We start from the raw sequence: 20,228 nt of genomic DNA on the forward strand, positions 1-20,228 counted from the left end.
AATGATCAATGGAAATCAAATGTGTGAATCATTAGAGGTCTGGACTTGGAGTCTTACTCCAAATGAAAGTGGAAAAAAACACTCCAGGCGGATCCAATTTGGATGTAATGTCTTTAAAACAAGTTAAAATCACTTTTGGTTCCTTTGAGTAGTATGTATTGTAGCGTTTTAGTCAGGGAAACACCCAGGTGACAGTCAGATGTCTGTTTCAAGAGCAATAGCTGTTGTTGGCCACAGCCACACCACACAAGCCTGCAATGTAATTAAGTGTTTCCACTCAATTTCAGGCAAAAAAAACAAAACAGAATTCATTGTATCCCAAAACACAACGGCAGAATTCCCAGCAACCCCAAAATCACACAGAAAATAAGCATCAACGAAAACCCCAACATTCGTCACTCGCTATAATAATGTAGCGAGTCACGAATGTTGGGGTTTATGTTGATGCTTGTTTTCTGTGTGATTTTGGGGTTCATGGGGATTTTGTGGGTGTGGCTGAGGGTGCAAGGAATTCTGGGGTTTTACCTGGATTTGGGCGGGAACAGAGTTATTGCAGGCTTGTGTGGCGTGGCTGTGGCCAACAGCAGCTATTGCTTGTTGAACGGACGTTTCACCGTCAACCAGGTGTTTTTCCTGACTAAAACACTGCAATAATATTATTTTACACTGTTTAAAAATATAAAGGGAACACTAAAATAACACATCCTAGATCTGAATGAATGTTATTTATATGTGTGTATAAATATATATATATATATATATATATAGGTGTATATACACACACGTGCACACACAAACACATACATATTCAGATTCAAAAACACATTTATTTATCATTGATATAAAATAAAATAATAACATAAAATATGTCCCTAAGGGACAATTGAAAGGCTCATGTGGTAGAACGGGATAGGATATATATGGCATATAGGTTAGATTGTTTGAAACACATGAATGAAGTGTAAACATGAAAGTAATGTTTGAATATATTGTGATGGAATGCAGATTATATATATATATATATACATACATATATATATACATATATATGTATGTTTGTGTGTGTGTATTTAAGTAAATGGGTTTCCGGAGAGTTAACAGCAATACCACACCAAACTGGTTGAGTCATCATTTACAGGAAAGGAAAGAATAATAATTATTATTTCTTGAAAGCAGCCCTTCATTCCGGGAATGACTGAAATCAAAACACATAAAGAGGTCATGGCGAGGGAACTCTTTTATTATGTCTGTTCAGAGCATTGAAACCTTACAGATAAACCTAAAACCTGTTGTTGCTTTAAATAAAGACTAAACATTTGTGTCAGTGGGCAAAAACAAATACCATTGGAATCACATAACACTGTCTCTACACACACTCAATCGTGATTTACTGCATTTACAAATCACGTGCTCATGTTAATCATTCAATGAACGGTAGCGTAAATGAAAAAAAGGAAAAGAAAAATGAACAACACGACCTCATTCTCCCCCCGAGACAGAACGCGGTGTAATTATTACATCCCAGTCTTATGCGTAAGCAGGCAAAATGTCAGGCAATCCATCAGTTCCATTAGTTTAATGTAAACACATGCTTAGTGTGAAGAGTCGACATATTACAGAGACACCCTCGGCTCAAAATACGCTCGGAAAATAAAACTAAATATGAAGTGCACGAGCGGACGTATACAAAAATACCCTATGCGAATGACATTTACAAAGTTCTTTTATATCGCGGTCGCATACGCGTCAGTATATCCAGCAAAAATAGGCAACAAGATATATGACCAGTTTGTTTCCGCGGGATTTCTTTACATTTTGATGTTGGTGTTCAGATGATATTTACGCAGGAACGGTCGCACAATCCCAGGTCAGACAGACAGACACACACCGTTACCGACAACATGTGCAAGGAAAGACACGGCTGATGAAGACAGAAAGGCAAACGAAATGTTGTGTTAAACAGAATTTTCTGAAATACAAACATTTCGGAAGCGGGTTCACAAAAAAAAAAAACAAAAAAAAAAAACAAGATGAAGGTTATATAAGAGAGAAACAGTCCCAGAAGCAACAGGCTATCACCAGTGTCCAGTGACCTTGATTATCTGGGACAGTTTTATATTTGATAAAATAGGTTTTAATTCATTCATTATCTACACATCCTTCAGGCCTCGACGTTCGTGGGGTTCAACAACCCTCAGGGAGGATGGAGCTCATGATTCTGATCCCCTCGTTTCAGGGATTTAAAGTCCTGCCATGAAAGTGTTCATTCACTAAATAGAACCGGTCAGTTACGGAGCAAAGTTCACCATGTAGCCCTTCTCTCCGTGGCAGCATTCAACAAAAAGAGCATTCACTAGATCAGGGGTGTCAAACTCATTTTGATCCATTTGATGCCAAAGAGCCGAACCACTAAAATCACAACGCAATTAGCTAGAAGTAACACTAAGTCCAAATTTATCCTTTGTTTTGGTGTAAAGAAGAACAGCTAAATGATGACAAGCTTTACGTGTAATGAACTGTAAAACATACATGACGAACAACCTGAGAGTTATAAGTGCAATTTCAACAGCGCGATGGTTCACTCCTGTCTTCTCACCGAAACTTGCCGCATCCACACCGAGCAAACGGGTTTCTTATTAACCTCAACGAAAAAATAAGAAGTGGCCCATTATTCTTGGCAAACCCTCCACTCCATGTCCGCTTTTCTCCATTTTGACGACGACATCTTACCGATGAGGGTGTCCGGGCCGACCGAAAAGGAGCTACATTTCTAACAATAAGTAAAAATGCTATTTACAGCACCGGAAGCTACATTGCTGCCGTCTGCTGTAAGTCCTGAGTCACATCGTGTTGTGCATATACACTGCTCAAAAAAATAAAGGGAACACTTAAAAAAACACATCCTTGATCTAAATGAATGAAATATTCTTATGAAATACTTTGCTCTTTACACAGTTGAATGTGCTGACAATCAAAAATGATCAATGGAAATCAAATGCATTAACCCATGGAGGTCTGGATTAGGAATCACACTCAAAATTAAAGTGTAAAAACAAACTCCAGGCTGATCCAACTTTGATGTAATGTCCTTAAAACAAGTCAAAATGAATCTGTGTTGCTTCCTGAGTGGACACTATGATTTCACACAAGTGGGATTGACTTGGAGTTACATTGTGTTGTTCAAGTGTTCCCTTTATTTTTTTGAGCAGCATATTTCCTGTGCATCGTGAATTTTCAAGTGTATTTGCAGTCCCTATGTCCTCTATTGTAAGTCGCTTTGGCTAAAAGCGTCTGCCAAATGTAATGTAATGTAATGTAATGTAATGCGTCACGTTGCTAAACAGTGCACCCCTAACAGACAATATAGGAACTGCATTTTTATTTTAAGAAAGCAGTTCATGATGTTTATGTATTTTTTCAAATTGTAGATTTATTCCACAGGCCGGATCGGACCCCCTAGCGGGCTGGTAGCGGCCCGCGGCCCGTATGTTTGACACCCCTGTACTAGATGATGTTCACCAGATGAAGCTTTGAAAACAGAGAGATGTCGGGTGGTAGGTATAAAACGCTTGCAGCCGCATATATAATATGCATGTGTGTCCACGGTTCTCAGTTCAGCGCGACGCAGGGAGGGAAATTGAAAAGGTGGTTCTTCACCTCGTCACATCTTCTGACTCATGATCTGCTTTTGTCAAAGGGAGCCGTGGCTGCCACCTGCATCTATGCCGGGCTCCGCTCTTTTCATTTTTGAGATGCAAATTGGTGTTACAAAAAAGAAAAAAAAAGAAAAAAAAAAAAAAAAAAAAGCAAGTAATGGATAGTAACCATGGCAACAACAGCCCATTTTACAAGAGTCGCTCGCAAACCACCCGGAGGTCCACAGAGGTGGATCGCTTGCATCTCGGTCAAAATGTAAGAACGTGATCCTTTTAAAAAACAAAAAATACACTTGCGGTGTCCGACATCCAAAGCCAGTCTTTGGACGTCCTGTGAGCGGAGGCTGAAGCGGCGGCGGCGGCGGCGGCGGCGGCCTCCATCAGGAGAAGAGCGCCAGCAGGGACAGACAGAGGAAAAACGGGAAGGCGGAGGGGGAGATCGCCCAAGCTCCTCCACAGTCGTTGGCATTCTCCTGTTGGGACAGAGCGGGAAGGGATTCAACTTCCGTCCTGGAGATGGAGGAAAGCGATTCGCTGCTCTGAAGGAACGCTCAGGATTCAAGAATGTCAAGATTTTAAAATAAACGCGCTTGAGGCCGATTCAAAATGGCTTCCGATATCGGGCGATGTCAGCGCCGCCCCCCGAGAGGACTTCCTTTGAGGAGGTCTTCTGATAAAGGGGACGGAGCAGATGGGAGCCGGTCGTCGCCGGAGCCGATGGTGACTCCGACTCAACGCTGTCGGTTGATGGCAAACATAAAGACGCACCATCTGCCAGTGCGGAGATGGCGGTGAATAGCGAGTCTCTGATATTTGACAGGAGGCGGGAGCTGAGAGGACAACATCCACGCTATCAGACGAAAGCGTTTTCCATCGATAGCCCGCCATTTGTCAAATAGAATTGTTCGTTTTTTATCCGGACCGTTTATCCTGCAGAGTCGCGGCTTTTCCTGCAGCCCGGCTGTTATCGGGAGCGGTCGGTCACAGGGCCGCGAATCTCGACGCTGACAAATTAGAGTCTGCGATGCACCTCCCGCATGTTTTTGTCCAGTGGGGGGAAACCGGAGGAGACCGTGGAGACTTGGAATTGAACCAGGGACCTTCTAGCTGCGCTGGCAGAAGCGCAAAGCACAGCGCCAACGCTCAAATACATCCCTGCATCGTGCATTTACGATGCTTCAAATTGTCCCAGAAAGAGAAAATTCTTTTCATATTCAACTAAAAGTTTCAGTCCAACATTTGTGATCAATTCATTTCTGCTTATTTTCTGCTCCCTTTGTTTTTAACTGTAAAGCTTTTTTTTTAGCCATTTCATTTTGCCACAGATTTAAATAGATTTTTTTAAAATTTTCCTTTTATTAATTCTATGGATTTCATTTTATTTTATTTTATTTTACTTTATATTATTTTATTTTATTTTGTTTTGTTTTGTTTTGTTTTGTTTTGTTAAGTTTAGTTTTATTTTATCTTATTTTATTTTATTTTATTTTATTTTATTTTATTTTATTTTATTTTTTATTTTTTATTTTTTTCTACCTTTTTAATTCCAAGATAAGTTTGAAACGTAATACCCGCCACAAAAGAGTGTGGAATTATAGAATAAGCTATGATAAATTTCACATCACTCCCCTCTTGAGGACTTCAGGGTCAAACCGGACGTTCAGACGGTCGGAGCGCCGATGCGGCAAAAACGGATTTGAGACAAAACGCATTCTTACAAGAGAACTTGGATAGTCTGGTGTGGAAAAGGGGAGAAGAATCTCACCTGAGGGTGATAAGAGTGGCAGGACTCTGGGCGTCTGCGTATCTTCTGAGATCGCATCCTGTCACACTTTACCGAGGCGTTATGTGCTGCCTGAGGGGGTCAAGGAAACCACATCCTTCCAAAACTGTGATCGCTTTTTGCTTTTACATTCGTCCCACTGAAAGCTGCGTGAGTGATTCACCGAAATATCGGCCAAATCTGCAGGGAGAAAACAGCGTGTGTGTGTCCGTGTGTGTGTGTGTGTGTGTGTGTGTGTGTGGGGTTAGGCAGTTCCTTTCTACAGCACACTGCAGAGAACATATTAAAGGATATATTTGACTTCCTTGGGCTCCATGGTGATCGCTGAGAACTGTCTGGAGCAATCGCAGTCCGCCTGAACCACCAGCATCAGCAGGTTACTGTCCGGGATCTGCTGCACCACGAACATCCTGCGCAGAGCCAAACACACACACACACACACACACACATTTGGAAAATGCAGAAACAGTCAGGATTGATATTTTTTTTTATTTATATTTTGCAATCTATCTGGAATGTGGGACCCCGGCTGCAACTCTGCAGTGTAATTCACCTTTCGTCCACACGAGGGAGGTTTCCGCTCAATCTGCGACCTCCAGTCTGCTGAAGTCATTTCTCAACTTTCACATCCTTTCCTGGATTTTTCTCCCTCTTTTACATTTTTTGTGACCCTTTCCCTTGTTTTTTTCCACACATTCCCTTCACCTCCCCCTACTTTTCCAATCTGTTTCTGTCATAAACCCGCCCCCCCCCCCCTTCCATCCCTCTCTTTTCATTCATCTCCCTGCATGATTTATCTTCTTTTTTCCTCACTCTTTCTCTTTCTCCCGGCCTTCTATCACCAGGTGCGCCCCCGATCTACATCTGTCGCCCCTCTTCTCATTTCCATCCCTCCCACTGGCTCGCAAACACCCGCCGCTCTCGGTATGTAGACCGGAGGCAAAGCCGACAAAAATGGATTTCGGAGGGACAATTTAATATGACCGGTCCAGGGGCTTACAGATTGGGGTGTGTGTGTGTGTGTGTGTGCATATCCGAGCAAGTGTGTATGTTGCATGCTTACTTCTGGCAGCGTCCGCACTTAATAATGCTGTTGGTCTCTTTGACCGACGGCTCGTAGACGAAGCTGGGGTACTCGGTGTCACACGGTTGCAGGATATCTCCTTTTTTCTTGTGAGCTGATGCTAACGGAGAAGAAGCCAGTTACATCTCCAGATCAGGGAGAAGAAGGAGGAGGAGGAGGAGGAGGAGGAGGAGGACGGGGGTTTCAGTGACCGGGTCGGTTTAAACTCCGGAACATGAGCGTGCAAGCTGCGATTGCGCTTCGGAGATTTATTTTCCCTTCGGCGCGGTGACGCTCGCGGCGAACTCTGAAGAAAATCTAATTTGGTGTCTGCGGAAAGGCGCTTTGAAAGGAAGAAGAATGACTACGCAGCCGGACGGACCTTTTATTTTCGGGTTTTCGGTTCGGAGGGGGAAACGGCGGGAAGTATCTGATGGGGTCGATTTTGGGATATTGGACCAACACGGGTACTCACAGGTGCTGACAGACGGCTTGGCTGAACGGATGGATGATGATGATGATGATCATGATGATGGTGGTGACAGTTAGGACAGGGAGAAGAGCGAGAAGGTGACACAGTGCAGCGGGTGATTGACAGCTGAGGTGACCTTTGACTGACCCGGCTGTCTGTCAAGATTGCGATTTGCATTTTTTTTTTTTTTTTTTGGTGATCTGTTCAAATCTGTCTGCTTTACTCAAATATTTTCCCGCAAATCGAGAACATGTGTGGAGTCTCCGTGTTCTCCTCGGGTTCCTCAGGGTTCCTCGGGGTTCCTCCCACAGCCCAAGCACATGGAGGAGCTTCACTGGAGACCCCACATTGTCCAGACGTGTGAATGAGAGGCTGAATTATTTTGATTTTCTACACAATGTGCAAATATATATGATATGTGAGTAGGTGACTGAGTGAGAAGGTGAATGTTGTTGGTCTCCATGGGCGGTGTGAATGAGAGGGTGAGGGATTTTAATTTTTTAAACGATGTGTGAATGAATGAGTGAATGGTCACATGTCTCTGTATGACGGATCACTGAAGGTGTGTGTATGACGTGAATGAATGGATAGTTGTATGATGTGTCAATATCGTCTGCAAACATCATGGTCCATGGAGATTCCTGTCCATCACCACTGCAAACAAGAAGTGACTCAGAGCTGATCCATAGTGAAGTCTCACCTCCAGCTTGAAGTTCTCTGTCACCCCTACAGCCCACCTCACCACTGTCTCACAGTGAGCATACATGTCCTGCACCATTAGAACGCACTCCATACTGCCACTCCAGACCTGCTCATACAACACCAGTTTCTCTCTCGGCACCATCCCTTGCATTTTGTTTTCTCAACCGAACTCTCTGCATTAGTAAAATTAGGTTGACCCTTTGAGAGGGAAAACCAAAAAAAAAATTCAGGATTTTTTTATTAACGTATAACCATTCTCAAAATTTTCTGCTTGAAACCTGGGTTTACGATTGCATCTAAATATAGAACATCTAACATCTAACATGCCGTCCCTCTGATGGATTCATTCCCGATCCTATCCATCCTGGTCACTCCCAAAAAGAACCTCAACATCTTCATCTCTGATAAGATATCTGAATGAGAGGGTGAACTGTTGCCCAATGACAGCGGCAATAGGTTCAAGAATGAATGAATGATGACTAGTAGCCGCAAACCGGTCATCGTGATGCCTGTTTAGCTTCGAGGACGTTAGCATGGGGAGCATTTACGCTTTTAGTTTGGTGTTTGGACACATAATCCCAGCCCGCAGTCTTTTAGGGTCGCTTAAACCAAAGAGAGAAGAAGCAGCGGGGAAACCCAGCCGAGGGGTCGCGGCTGATAACGGCGCCCAAAACAAAAGCTTTCTACTTTAATTTTGTCGAGAACTTCCGCAGGCCTTCTTGACTTCTGGCGCCGTTCAACGTGAGCATTTCTAGCATCCTAATTAATGTGAACAGTTCTGAGAGGAAACTCCCGGTTCTCGCAGAAAAAGGATTAATGCTTTTAAGGATTTTCAGCGGGGAGTTAATGTGCTTCGGCCCACCGACATGCAAATGGGTTCTTTTAATTTTTACTTTTGATTTAAACCAGAGTTGATGCGGCGAGGAGGATAAATTCACGTGTAATGGATGATTTGCACATTCGGAGCGCAGAAAACAAAATTTCCCCTCCGAGTGATGGATCTCACCGTCGGCGAAGTGCTCCGAGTGCCAGAAGCCGCAGAAGTTAAACTCCAGCAGGAAGCTGGAGAGAGAGAGAGTCAGACTTTTAAGCCCATTTATCAGGCGGGAAAATCGTGACGGGAGTCATGTGACCTTCCAGCGTCTCAGCTCAGGTCATGTGACCTCCACGTCCGCGTATTTCCCTTTTCTTTTTTTTTTTTTTTCTTTTTGATAACATTTTGGGACGGGCCTGTTGAATTTGCCCCTTAATACAGTCACAATCCAGATATTGCAGAAATGGAGTTTACAGATTAAATTTCCACGCTCATGCATGAAATTATCTATGTTTTTTTAATATTTTCTGATACTTTGTATGCTGCTTTTTTGAAATTTATAATATATAAAATTCAGCGACTTCTATTGCACTGTCCACCTTCTGCAGTGCAGATTGGAATTTCCACATTGCTATTCTTTTTTATTCTATTCTTTTCTATTCTTTTTTATTCTTTTCTATTCTATTCTTTTTTATTCCATTCTATTTTTCCCATTATTTTTTTCAGATTATTTTTTACTCTATTCTAATCTATTCTATTGTTTTTTTCTTTTTATATTCTTTTTTTATTCTATTCTATTCTTTTTTATTCTCTTCTTTTTTATTCTATTGTATTCTTTTCTTCTTTTTATTCTATTCTTCCATTCTTATTCCATTTTGGATTCTTTTTTATTTTAATCAAATCTATTCATATCTATTCTTTTTTTATTCTATTATTTTGAAAATTATTTTTCATTCTATTGTAATCTATTCTACTGTTTTTCCTTTTTTTATTCTAGTCGATTCTAGTCTTTTTATTCTCTTCTTTTTTACTCCATTCTATTGTATTCTTTTTACTCTATTCCAATCTATTCTTTTTTTTATTCTTTACTATTCTTTTTTAGTCTATTCTATTTTACTCTTTTTATTTTTACTCCATACTATTGTATTCCTTTAACTCTATTCCAATCTATTCTTTTTTTTATTCTTTACTATTCTTTTTTAGTCTATTATATTTTACTCTTTTTATTCTATTCTATTAGTTGTATTGTATTGTTGTACGATACATTTGCATTGTATTCTATTCTATTAGTTCTATTAGTCTATTCTTTGTTGTTCTATTCTTAGTTTATTCCTTTCTATTCTATTTCTATGAATGAAATTAATTATTATTATTGATACTTACAGCAGAAAGTTGGAGAGGAACCACTTGAGTGCTGAGGCCAAACCATAGAAGGGCTAGATAGATAGATAGATAGATAGATAGATAGATAGATAGATAGATAGATAGATAGATAGATAGATAGATAGATAGATAGATAGATAGATAGATGTGTTATTGAGTGTCTGATTGCAGGACGAGTGCTGACGGCTGACAGATGAATGTACGTACGCTGAGAAGAGGTCGGGCTCTGCTGACGGAGTGTGAGCTCATCTTACACATGGCCTGGTAATCAAACAACGACACCCTGGGCGGGGAAAACACACACACACACACACACACACACACACACACACACACACACACAGAGTCATCGACGTGGATGCTATCAGGGCCCGGCTAACACCTGATAGAGATCTCCAGGAAGGAGGAAGCAGCAAACCCTCGGGGTTCTCGAAGATCTCGTCACGTGGCGGCCGACGCTCGGCCGAGCACGCGTGCACGTTTTGTGTACAAACACGCAGGCGCCCTAGTTCACGGGTGCGCCCGGGCCGCGGTTATGTAATATCCTGTGGCAAATGAAACGCGGTGAAATCTTTTAGCCGTTTTTTAAAAATAGCTCGTCACTCATGAGATTTCAAGCGTAAAAGACGGGTACAAAGCGGGAGGCGGGGGAGGAGCTTCGGAGGGGAGCGGGAGAGGAACGCCACCTCCTGCGAGGTGATGAGATAACCTCAACGCCACGATTAAACCGTTGTACGTGTGAGGAGGAAAACAAGCGCGCTAACGCCGTTGTGTTGTGTGACGACGCTGAAGGTGTTTAATAATGCATTGCCCTTCAGCGTGCGTGAACCCTCGCGGGTGAGCTAACGGCTAACGCGTCGCTAGCCGGGACTTTACCTTTTGAACATGCCCATCCTGATGAGAGTGTTCATCACCGATCCGTCCAGCTCCCCGAAGAACCTGCCGGCCTGTCAGGAGACAGAAAAATACGTCCGAGGTACAAATTTATGAAACCGATCCCCTTCTGGCCGGAACACAGACGTCCCTGTTTGTCTTCTCTTCCTCCGCTTCACCTCATCACGAACTTCCAGATCAATTATTCATCCAAGATTTTAGTGAAAGCAAAAAGCGGGACACGGTCCTGGAGAAGGTTTGCATGGTTCCAGCTCTGCAGGTGCGTGGAGGCTCCGGCCCGCAGGTCTGGACCAATGTGACGGGAAAACTACGGCTACGACGGTACGCGGCGCATACCGAGGACCTTTTTTCATTCGATTTATTCACATTTATCAAATAATCATGTTCTCTCTGTTCCTCAGGGTTCTCCGGGTTCCTCCTACGGTTCAAACACATACAGGAGGTTCACCGAAGGCCCTGCATTGTCTATACGTGTGAATGGTTGTTGGTCTCTGTATATGGGGCTCTGTGATTGGTCCAGGCTGGACCCGCCTCCCTATCAATCACAGCACGGATAGGCTACAACACCCCGCGACTCTGAGTGCAGGAGAAGCTGGACAGATGATGAACGAATGAATATTCTGCATCGCAACAAAACAGAACATCACACACACACACACACACATACATGCACACACACGTTCATTTAGATGTTATTGTTTTCAGAGGATGAATATGGAGCTCCTCAAAGACGGGGTCAGCCATGGATCTAAAAGAAACACCTTCCTTTTAATATGCAAACAGCCTTCGGTGCTTGTGCATTCACAGCCTCACACACACACACACACACACACACACATGCTTCCTCCTGATGTGAGTGTGTGTGTGGGGAGGGGTGGAGGGGGGGGACTTACATCATCACGCTGTTTTGAAATCAGGACAAAGCCATTATTGTCAATCACGTAGCACTCGATGTCCTGAGAAGACAGAGGCAGACGGAGGAGGCGGTCAGTCAGGCGGCGCTCGCTTCCTCGCTCCCGTGGCGGCGGAAAGCGGAAGGAGGTGAAGTGGTTCGCCGACCCTGGAGGGGAGGAGGAAGAAGGCGGCAGGGTTCGGATCGGCGGCAGACGGACGGGGAGGCGTACTCACAAAGCTGTCACATCGGAGAGGACAGACGCCGTCCACGGCGGAGCACTGCACGACAAAAAAGATGCAAAAGAACGAGTTTTCTTCTGGTCCAGACCTGGTGTAAGCGGTGGTTGGAACATGATGTCTCCTGATGGTGGTGTGTGGAAGGAGAGGATGTTCAACGCCTGTCTGTGGAGGTGTTGTCTCTTTCTTTTCGATACCAACCTTCTCCTCTCACACCAGCTCACTTCCTGTCTTCTTCCCTTCCGTCCTCAAACATCTTCTCTGGTCTTCCTCCATCCTCCAACCCGGATCTTCACCGTTCATCTCAGAGCAACTTAATCTCCAGAAGATCACAAATGTGCTGCCCCTTTCATGGACCCCTTCCTGTTCCTCTCCATCCTCCTACATCTTCACCTCTGCCTCCTGTCTCCTTCTCGGTGTCTCCAAACCAGACAACATGGCTGCTCTTCACCCCCATCATCTCCACCTTTCCTTTCAATCCATCCAGTTCAACCTGCTTGCACACTTTCCACCTTCTTCATCTCCAGCCCTTGAAGCCTCACCGTTCCTCTCAGGTTCTCTCTGCTAGAGCTAACCTTCACCCCCCCCCCTCTCCAGGTCCACTACCCCACCTTTCTAGATGTTCCTCCACCTGCTCCCTGCTCTTGTTACAGATCACAATAAGACTCACAGTCCATGGAGGTACCTGTCTGACCTCCTCTGCCAGCCTGTCCACCACCGCCACAAACAAGAAGGGACTCAGAGCAGATCCCTGCTGCACCAGCATCTCCAACTTGACCTTCTCTGTTGCATCCACAGCACACCTAACCACTGTCTCAAGGTGAGCATACATGTCCTGCACCAGTCTCACATACTTTCCCTCAAAACAAGTGTCCGAGTCCTCGTGGCGCCTGTTCTGTGTGAATGTGAGTGTGTGTGTGTGTGTGTGTATGTGTGTGTGTGTGTGTAATCTGCTGATACCACAGCGGTCAGCAGGTGCTGAAGATGTTCATATTGCCCCCTCTGCCCCCCAAAAAACGAGAAATATATCATACTCACGTCGGTGTCGTTGGGCTGAGATGAGCAAGAACAAAGAGAGGAGAGAAGATACGAGGAAGTCAGTGAAATATTTCCACACTTAACGACGTGTAAACAACCCCTCAACAAATCCAGAACTTTGGAGATGATAAAGCACGTCCCTGATTGTTTGTCGCCTTGAACATGATTTTTCCCTTTGGGGTTTTGCGGTCGGGACGGCGTCCTTGGAGTCGTGGTCGAGCGTGAAGGAGACCATCCATCATCCTTTTTCGGTCCTATTTTCGGTCAGAGCCTCTCTGTTTTTTGTTTTTTTTTCCCACCACTGCTTTCAGAAGTAAAGTTCAATTCCAGGGAGTGACAGCGCTGATAAGCTCTTCCTCGCACCCCGGGCGAACAAAGGCCACGGCCCGGCGGGGGATTACATCAGGAGGAAAGCTCACCGCCTCCTTCTAAAGTATCATAAAATCGCGCCCCCGCCCCCGAGGCTGCAGCTCCGGGACGATTTCGGGTGATCCTTTGTGTTTCCCGTGCACGGGCCGGCACGTCCGCCCCATTTCTAATGCGGCGGCGGCGGCGCATTTCTTTTTCCGAAGACCGATAACAGCCAGGAGAACGTCCTGGAGACAAAAGACAAAATGATTGGCTCCCGGGAAGGCGCTTCTGGACGGCCAGACGGTTTTTCCCACGTCTATTCATCAAACAGGGTTTCCTGGAATCATGCCGTCCTCGGGTTTTTCTTATCTTCAGCACACGTCGCACTCCGAACCTCAATCCAACATTCGTTCATTCATTATCTAAAGCAGGGCTGTCAAACTCATTTTCCGGGGGCCACATAAGGCCGAATTTAATGTCAAGGGGGTCGGACCAGTAAAATCATGGTGTGATTACCGAGAAGTAAGACTAAGTCAGGATGTTTTAGTGTAAAGGAGAGCAGCGAAGTGATGAATACATGAAGAACAACCTGAGATTCATGAAGTAAATAAGTGCAATTTCTTATTAGCCTCAATGAACAAATAAGAAGTGATCCATTATTCTTGGCAAACCCTCCACTCCATGTCCGCTTTTCTCTATTTTGACAAGGACATCTTGCTGATGAGGGTCTCGGGTCCGACGGAAAAGCAGCTACGATTTCCAACAATAAGTAAAAAGACTATTTACAGACCCGGAAGCTACATTGCTGCCATCGGGTATAAGTTCTGAGTCACATCGTGTTGTGCCGTGTTGCTAACACTGACTTAAACTGTGCACTCCCAGCAGACAATACGGGAAGTGCATTTTTATTTGATAGAAGTAGTTCATGATTATTATGTTTTTATTTTCAAATTGTAGATTTATTCCACGGGTTGAATTAGACCCCCCGGCGGGCCGGCGGCAGCCCGCGGGCCGTACGTTTGACAAACCACCACATGCTGAAGGCGGCTAACAGACTCAAGAAGCTCATCTGGTGAAGTGGAATTGTTAGTGGAGGCGTCAGAGAGGAAGCTGCTGGAGAAGCTGCTCAACGCTCAAGTCCAACCAGAGCACCTTCAGCTGTAGACTAACACCACCGAGGAGCTCCACAGAACGCCACAGAAGGCCTGTCTTTCATGGTGCCGTCAAACCTTACAGCTTCTCCCCCTTTCTGCAAGAAATTCTGCATTTCGAGTGAACGCACATCACACGTCTGGGCGATGCAGGGTCTCCCATGAACCTCCGCCATGTGTTTGGACCATGAGACACGTGGAGAACACGGGGGTCCATGTGGGGATCCAACCTCTCCAGGCTCCGAGTATGAGTATAATCATTCAGAACGTCCGATCCCAACCAGCTTTCTTCTGTCTGCGGTGATCAAATCACACAGACGGCTGCTCGGTTCTCGGACGCTTCCTCGAAAGAAGGATGGAGACGGCGGAGGAACGTCGGGCGAGGCGGAAGGAGGGAAAAGCTCCCTGACAAAACACGCCAGTGACGTGACGGACACGCATCCACAGGCCGTCGCATCGGCGTTGAATAATTGACGTGTTCACTTTGATACGCTCTCCTCCTCTTCGGCAGCACGGAACGCCGTCCTATGAACATATTCATAATTCACGCGCTAATAGCGTGTCATCGGACGGGGGTTTCCCTCGCTTACGTAACGTCGGAGATGGACACAAAACGCGGATCCGACGCCCAACGAAGCCCAACGGTTCCCCGCATGAACGCCTGCGCAGGCCTGATGAAATAAAGATGATCCGCCACAGACGGCGTGATTATGTAAGCCGGGGGAGAGGGTCGGTACGAACGCCGGAAACTGTCGAGGACAGATGTGATGTCAAGGAAAAAAGGCCGAGCGCGAGAACAAAAAAAAAAAAAGACAATCTAAGGCGCGGGAGGAGGGATATGACCGGGTGGGATTGAACGGGAGCGCTGGCTACCGGTGCGACGCTAATGAGGGCGGAACTGGACGCAGATGGCCGCGCAGATGGTCCCGCTCAGACCTCGGCACCTCTTCGCACCTGCGCACGGACGCGTGCACGCCACTTCCGACCCGCAAAGCGCAGCTGCCGTCGCCGCCGGAGCGGCGATATCTTCGGAGCGATGCAAAAAAATAAAAAAGAATCGAGGTGAAATGGTTGAAAATCACACCAGAGGCGACTGTCAAAGCTGACAGTCACGCTAAGCTAAATGCTATATTTATTCATAACGCAACTTGTGAAAATGGAAGAGTTGATCTGTAGAAACGAGGTATTTATGCTAATGAGAGTATCTTCCACCATCACCTGGATCCGCCCAAAACCCTGGCACTTATTTCGGGAAACTCCTCAGTTCATTGCAGCTGAACTGAAGAAGCTTCTGGGATGAAACATCTTCAAGTGAGCAAACTAAAGTCCAGTTGCCAAGACAAGAAGATTTGGACAAGACTGGGAGCCTCCTCAGACATCATGTTTGGATATGCTCTGCAGGAAAGGGTTCTGGCCAAAGGTCGAGCCTCGGGAAAACACGCTTCTGTCTTGTTAGCTTATAGCAGAGCAGCTAACGTGCCGCGCAGGGCGCTAACCGGACCCGTTGTTGGGCTAGCGCAGTTTGGGATGTAACACAACTTAGCGAGACGGTCGAAGGCGCTCAAATCGCTCACTCAGATGGAAACAGCCGTGCTTCTCAAATCAAGTGAATCTCTGCAAGATATTCATTTTGTGTTAATTTGCTTAATTTGTGGATTTCAACCTTGTGTTCACCCTCGTCCACACGCTGACCTTTGGATCTCCGTTTGGTTCAGCTGTTCCACTAAAGATTCTGAAGGCAAAGATGATAAAGTCGTTTTTAAATTGTCAAATCTAGTTCCGTAAGGGTCTCCCTGCAAACACGGCATCAATAAAAACCTCAAATACCAGGAGTTTTCTGGTCTACTTAACAAAGAAGGGCTAAATATTCATACTGTTATGATTCTATCGAGGGGAAAAACGTACTGACCTGAGATGCGATGGCCCAAAATCTGGACTCCATCACTTCCAGCGTCATCTGAACGCCCGTGGCTGCAGGAAGAGACACAGATCCGTGAGCTGATGCGACACAAAAAACAAACAAACAAACACAGCAAGAGCGAGACGGACGCGGGATGAAGGAGATGAGAATCAACACAAACGTAAGGAAGTGACGTGATGGTAGATACTGAGATGTTCCCCTTCAGATGTGGTGGATCCCGGAGCAGGAGATGGAACGGGAAACTTTAATTCCGGTATTTTAGAAGAAAGAGCATAAATGAGCGGATTAATGTCCCAGGGTTGGCGCTTCTATCTGCGCTCTCAGGCTGGAGGAGCTGAAGGGAACCTGCTTTGCCTCCACAACTCAAATTATGAAAATCCTTCTTTTGCATAAATGGCCCTTTGAGCTGCTGTGCAAAACCACTGGGCTAAGACTCTGCATGTGTGTGTGAGCCTGACCCTGGCTTACAATATAGCACTTGCAGGCACAAAGAGTTAGACCTACAATTATTGTGTCTTTAACACACACACACACACACACACACACACAGCAGATGAACACATGCAGCGTGATTGCCTGTGTCAGCTCTGGCTTGTACGTCCATCAGCATTTCCGTCAGCACACAGAGGTAAAGTGGAGCCATAATTGCATAAGTTCCCGCTGCAGACGCAGACGTGCACACGTACTGTAAACGCCCAAACACACACACACACACACACACATTTCAAATGCATACACACTGCAAGGCAAGACGTGACTCTTCTTATAACCGTCAAAGACTCAGCTATTTTTTTTTTCTTTCTCCCAGGGAAAGCCTGAACACGTCCATGGATGTGCACGAACAAATGCATGTGCCTCCCCCTCCACACACACACACACACACACACACACACACAAACACACACACACACTCTTACTCACTGCTCCTTTCCATACTGCACAGCAGTGCCGATGGCAGGAATGCACAGAAGGCATTTACAGAAACACTGTGATGTAACTCATCACTGCGGAATGTGGAAGGAATCTCGCCACCGTTACTCGATTGTTTAATTTTGTATTATTTTTTATCAATTAAATTAAAAAGTACGTGTTTCGTTGCATGTAGTGAGTTCCATACATTGCCGTGGGTGGTGACATTCAGTCAGGGGAGGCAGGAGAGGCCGTGCCTCACTTGCCAATTTTGGACAGAAAAAATAGTAAAGTGAAAAAAGAATGAAATGGTGACATTGATTTGCAGTGTAAAGCTATTTTTCATTGAACTTCACCAGTTTTGGATGGAAAGATTGATCAGCTCTTTATCCTCTAACTAAAGTAGTTCATAATAAAAATAATAACAACATTGATACTATTTTAGCAACATTAATAATGTAATAATGCATAAAAAACAATAATAACCATTTCTATAATTAATAATAGTAGTAATAATAATTATAATAATCGCGTACTATTATTATTTGTATTTTCAATAATAATAATAATAATAACAATAGTATTGTTATTACAAAATAAAAATGCAATACCAATACATATATAAATATAGATAAAAGAGACAATTATAAGATAGCAAAAGACATCCACCAAAAATAGACAGCAAATGAACAACAACAAGGAAAAAAAAACACAACAGAATGAAAAGTGATTTGCACTATAAATGTATTTTTCATTTAACTTCACCAGTTTTGATTCAAAATGGCTGGATTTTCACATTCACCGTTCAAATCCTGAGAAGACGTGCGGTGAGGCTGCCGACTGTTGTGCCTCAATGACGGTTGACTGCTGGCGTGTTCTGCGCCGACACCGTACTGCTTTCTCTCTGTAAGTTGTTATTAAAATGTTGAAACATTTTTGCTATATGAACTACATTTTTCAAAAACCGTATGTGTGTTTCTAGTTTCTTGTGCTGAGCGATAATAAAACGGCTGCAAAGAGCCACTCGGTGAGGCACGCAGTTCTCCTGCCTCACCTGCAGAATACAGAGACGGCTCGCTGGTATTAGCAAATCAAGTGTGGCCATCCATTCATTTTTTTTCCTCTCCTTACTTTTAATAATAGCGGATCGCATATCCAAGACGATTTTCCGAATCGGACTCGCATGGACTTCATTTATAAGTAAAAATAACACCGTAATATTTTTTTTATTTGAATAAGTGTGCTTTTTTGTGTGCTTCAGTTTGTATGTGTGAGGAAAGCTGATTTTAAACATAATCCGCTTACGGCTGCCAATCAAATGGTGAATAAGCGCCTCTGTAGGGTTGATATGTTCGTAAACCTGATTTTGATGAAATCAGTGCCTCAGCAGCCGTTAGCCTCAGCGCACGGCGCTGTTAGCAGGCTTTGCTAAGCACCTGAAGCATCGTTTTGAATATCGCGCATCAAATAACCTAATACTGCACCGTATAATCTGATAAGATCGCCGAAACCCACCTGACGGCTTCACACACACACACATGCGCAAACGTAGTCATAAGATAAATGGCCGTGGGTCCGCGGGTCGAGTCCGACGCGATTTATCCCCCGTAGCCGCGCTCGTAAAATGCAATAACCCATTATGAAAACCTCGGGATGGAATTATGAAAACCCCGAGTCAGAATAAAACACGACGTTAATATCCTCGCCGCGGCCGCTCCGGATATTCTAAGCAAAGCCGACCGTCGCATGCGATCCCGAGCCGTGACGGGAATAACGGCGCGGCGTCGCATCTTCCAGATGTCATTTTTAAGGGTCTCAAACAAATGAATGCGAGTGACCTTGAAGCTCCAGCCATAATCTCACAGCGAGCGTCGGAGGGCTGTGACGCTGGGCCGCGGTAATCTGCCTCCGGGTCCGTCTCTGAGCCGGAGGCTGATAGGCCACATCTAATTAAAACCATCACGCTGATCCCTGTGTGTGTGTGTGTGTGTGTGTGTGTGTGTGTATAGGATGCAGGCACATGTGTGTGTGTTTTAACTCTTTGGGACATTCCCAGTATTTAGCTCGTTCTAATGCAGCATGATAATTAACATCCCTGTTCATGTAGATTAGCGCGTATATGTGCGTGTGTGTGCAAGTGTGTGTGTGTGTGTGTGTGTTACAACAGATGGTTTTGCATGATGTAGCATTTCTTAGCATGTGCCCTTCCTTGCTCAGAGGAGTTGTTTACAAACTATATGACCTTGCATGCATCCCATCGTCCCGCTATTTGCATGCGTGCTTGTGTGATTGAATTTAGCGACTGTATCCGTGTGTGTGTGTGTGTGTGTGTGTGTGTGTGTGTTTGCATGTTGCTCTCCAGCTCAGCTGCAATCAACACGAGCTGCCAATCAAAAGAAGGTTGGGGGGGGGGCGGCGAGCCTCCGAGGAAATTAATTAATGAAGAAATATATAAATAATTTGGGTAAATAAGAGCGGGAGTTAATTGGGTATTACGCTAATGAGATAGAGGGAAGCGAGATGGGTGGATGTGTGTGTTAACAATGGGAGAGAAAATGCCGGAATAGACGGGGGAGAGGTCGGAAAAAGGGAAAACAAAGAAAACCAGAAGCTCAATTTGCCGCTTTTGTAACAGATTTCTGTCTAACGTACGTTTTCACAATGAAGGGAAGCGGAACAAACACTAAATACGGATGATTTCCGAAGGCCGGCGTCGCAGCGCACGTCTAATTCACAACAGCATCATGGCTTTTCACCGGTGGACTAAATAGATGGTTTTTTTGGGATAAAACTTGTACAAATGGCAAATAAATATATATTAGCGCACTAGAGAAAGGAAAAAACAGGCACATCCCCGGTGAGGGAGGGATGGGTGTTGGATCAAAGAGGGCGACTGAGTAGAATTGGAAAAAATCCGCAGTGCTTTAAAAAGGAAGGTCGTTTATTTTACATTTTACACA

General features: G+C 44.7%; 1 protein-coding gene and 1 long non-coding RNA gene across 2 annotated transcripts in view; both read right to left on the minus strand.

Moving 5' to 3' along the window:
• Positions 1 to 1,222: 1,222 nt before the first annotated feature.
• On the minus strand, positions 1,223 to 5,517 carry LOC147234322 (uncharacterized). The gene is made up of 2 exons (XR_015106197.1): positions 5,422 to 5,517; positions 1,223 to 4,129 (listed from the first exon to the last, which is right to left on the minus strand). It is a non-coding gene; the product is annotated as an uncharacterized LOC147234322 (long non-coding RNA).
• A 205-nt stretch (positions 5,518 to 5,722) lies between these two features.
• cacna2d4a (calcium channel, voltage-dependent, alpha 2/delta subunit 4a) overlaps positions 5,723 to 20,228 on the minus strand; it is an 83,471-nt gene continuing 68,965 nt past the window's right edge. The window contains exons 29-39 of the mRNA XM_086146091.1: positions 16,348 to 16,409; positions 12,937 to 12,951; positions 11,896 to 11,940; positions 11,661 to 11,723; positions 10,750 to 10,820; positions 10,081 to 10,156; positions 9,874 to 9,926; positions 8,683 to 8,738; positions 6,978 to 6,998; positions 6,503 to 6,623; positions 5,723 to 5,849 (exon numbers count right to left, since the gene is read on the minus strand). Of these exons, the coding sequence (XP_086002217.1) occupies positions 5,723 to 5,849; positions 6,503 to 6,623; positions 6,978 to 6,998; positions 8,683 to 8,738; positions 9,874 to 9,926; positions 10,081 to 10,156; positions 10,750 to 10,820; positions 11,661 to 11,723; positions 11,896 to 11,940; positions 12,937 to 12,951; positions 16,348 to 16,409 (710 nt within the window). The remainder of the gene's footprint in view (positions 5,850 to 6,502; positions 6,624 to 6,977; positions 6,999 to 8,682; positions 8,739 to 9,873; positions 9,927 to 10,080; positions 10,157 to 10,749; positions 10,821 to 11,660; positions 11,724 to 11,895; positions 11,941 to 12,936; positions 12,952 to 16,347; positions 16,410 to 20,228) is intronic.

The sequence above is a fragment of the Fistularia commersonii genome, chromosome 5 (assembly GCF_037954325.1).
Source record: "Fistularia commersonii isolate RoL2024-O1a breed Wild chromosome 5, RoL_Fcom_v1.0, whole genome shotgun sequence".
NCBI classification, from domain to species: domain Eukaryota; kingdom Metazoa; phylum Chordata; class Actinopteri; order Syngnathiformes; family Fistulariidae; genus Fistularia; species Fistularia commersonii.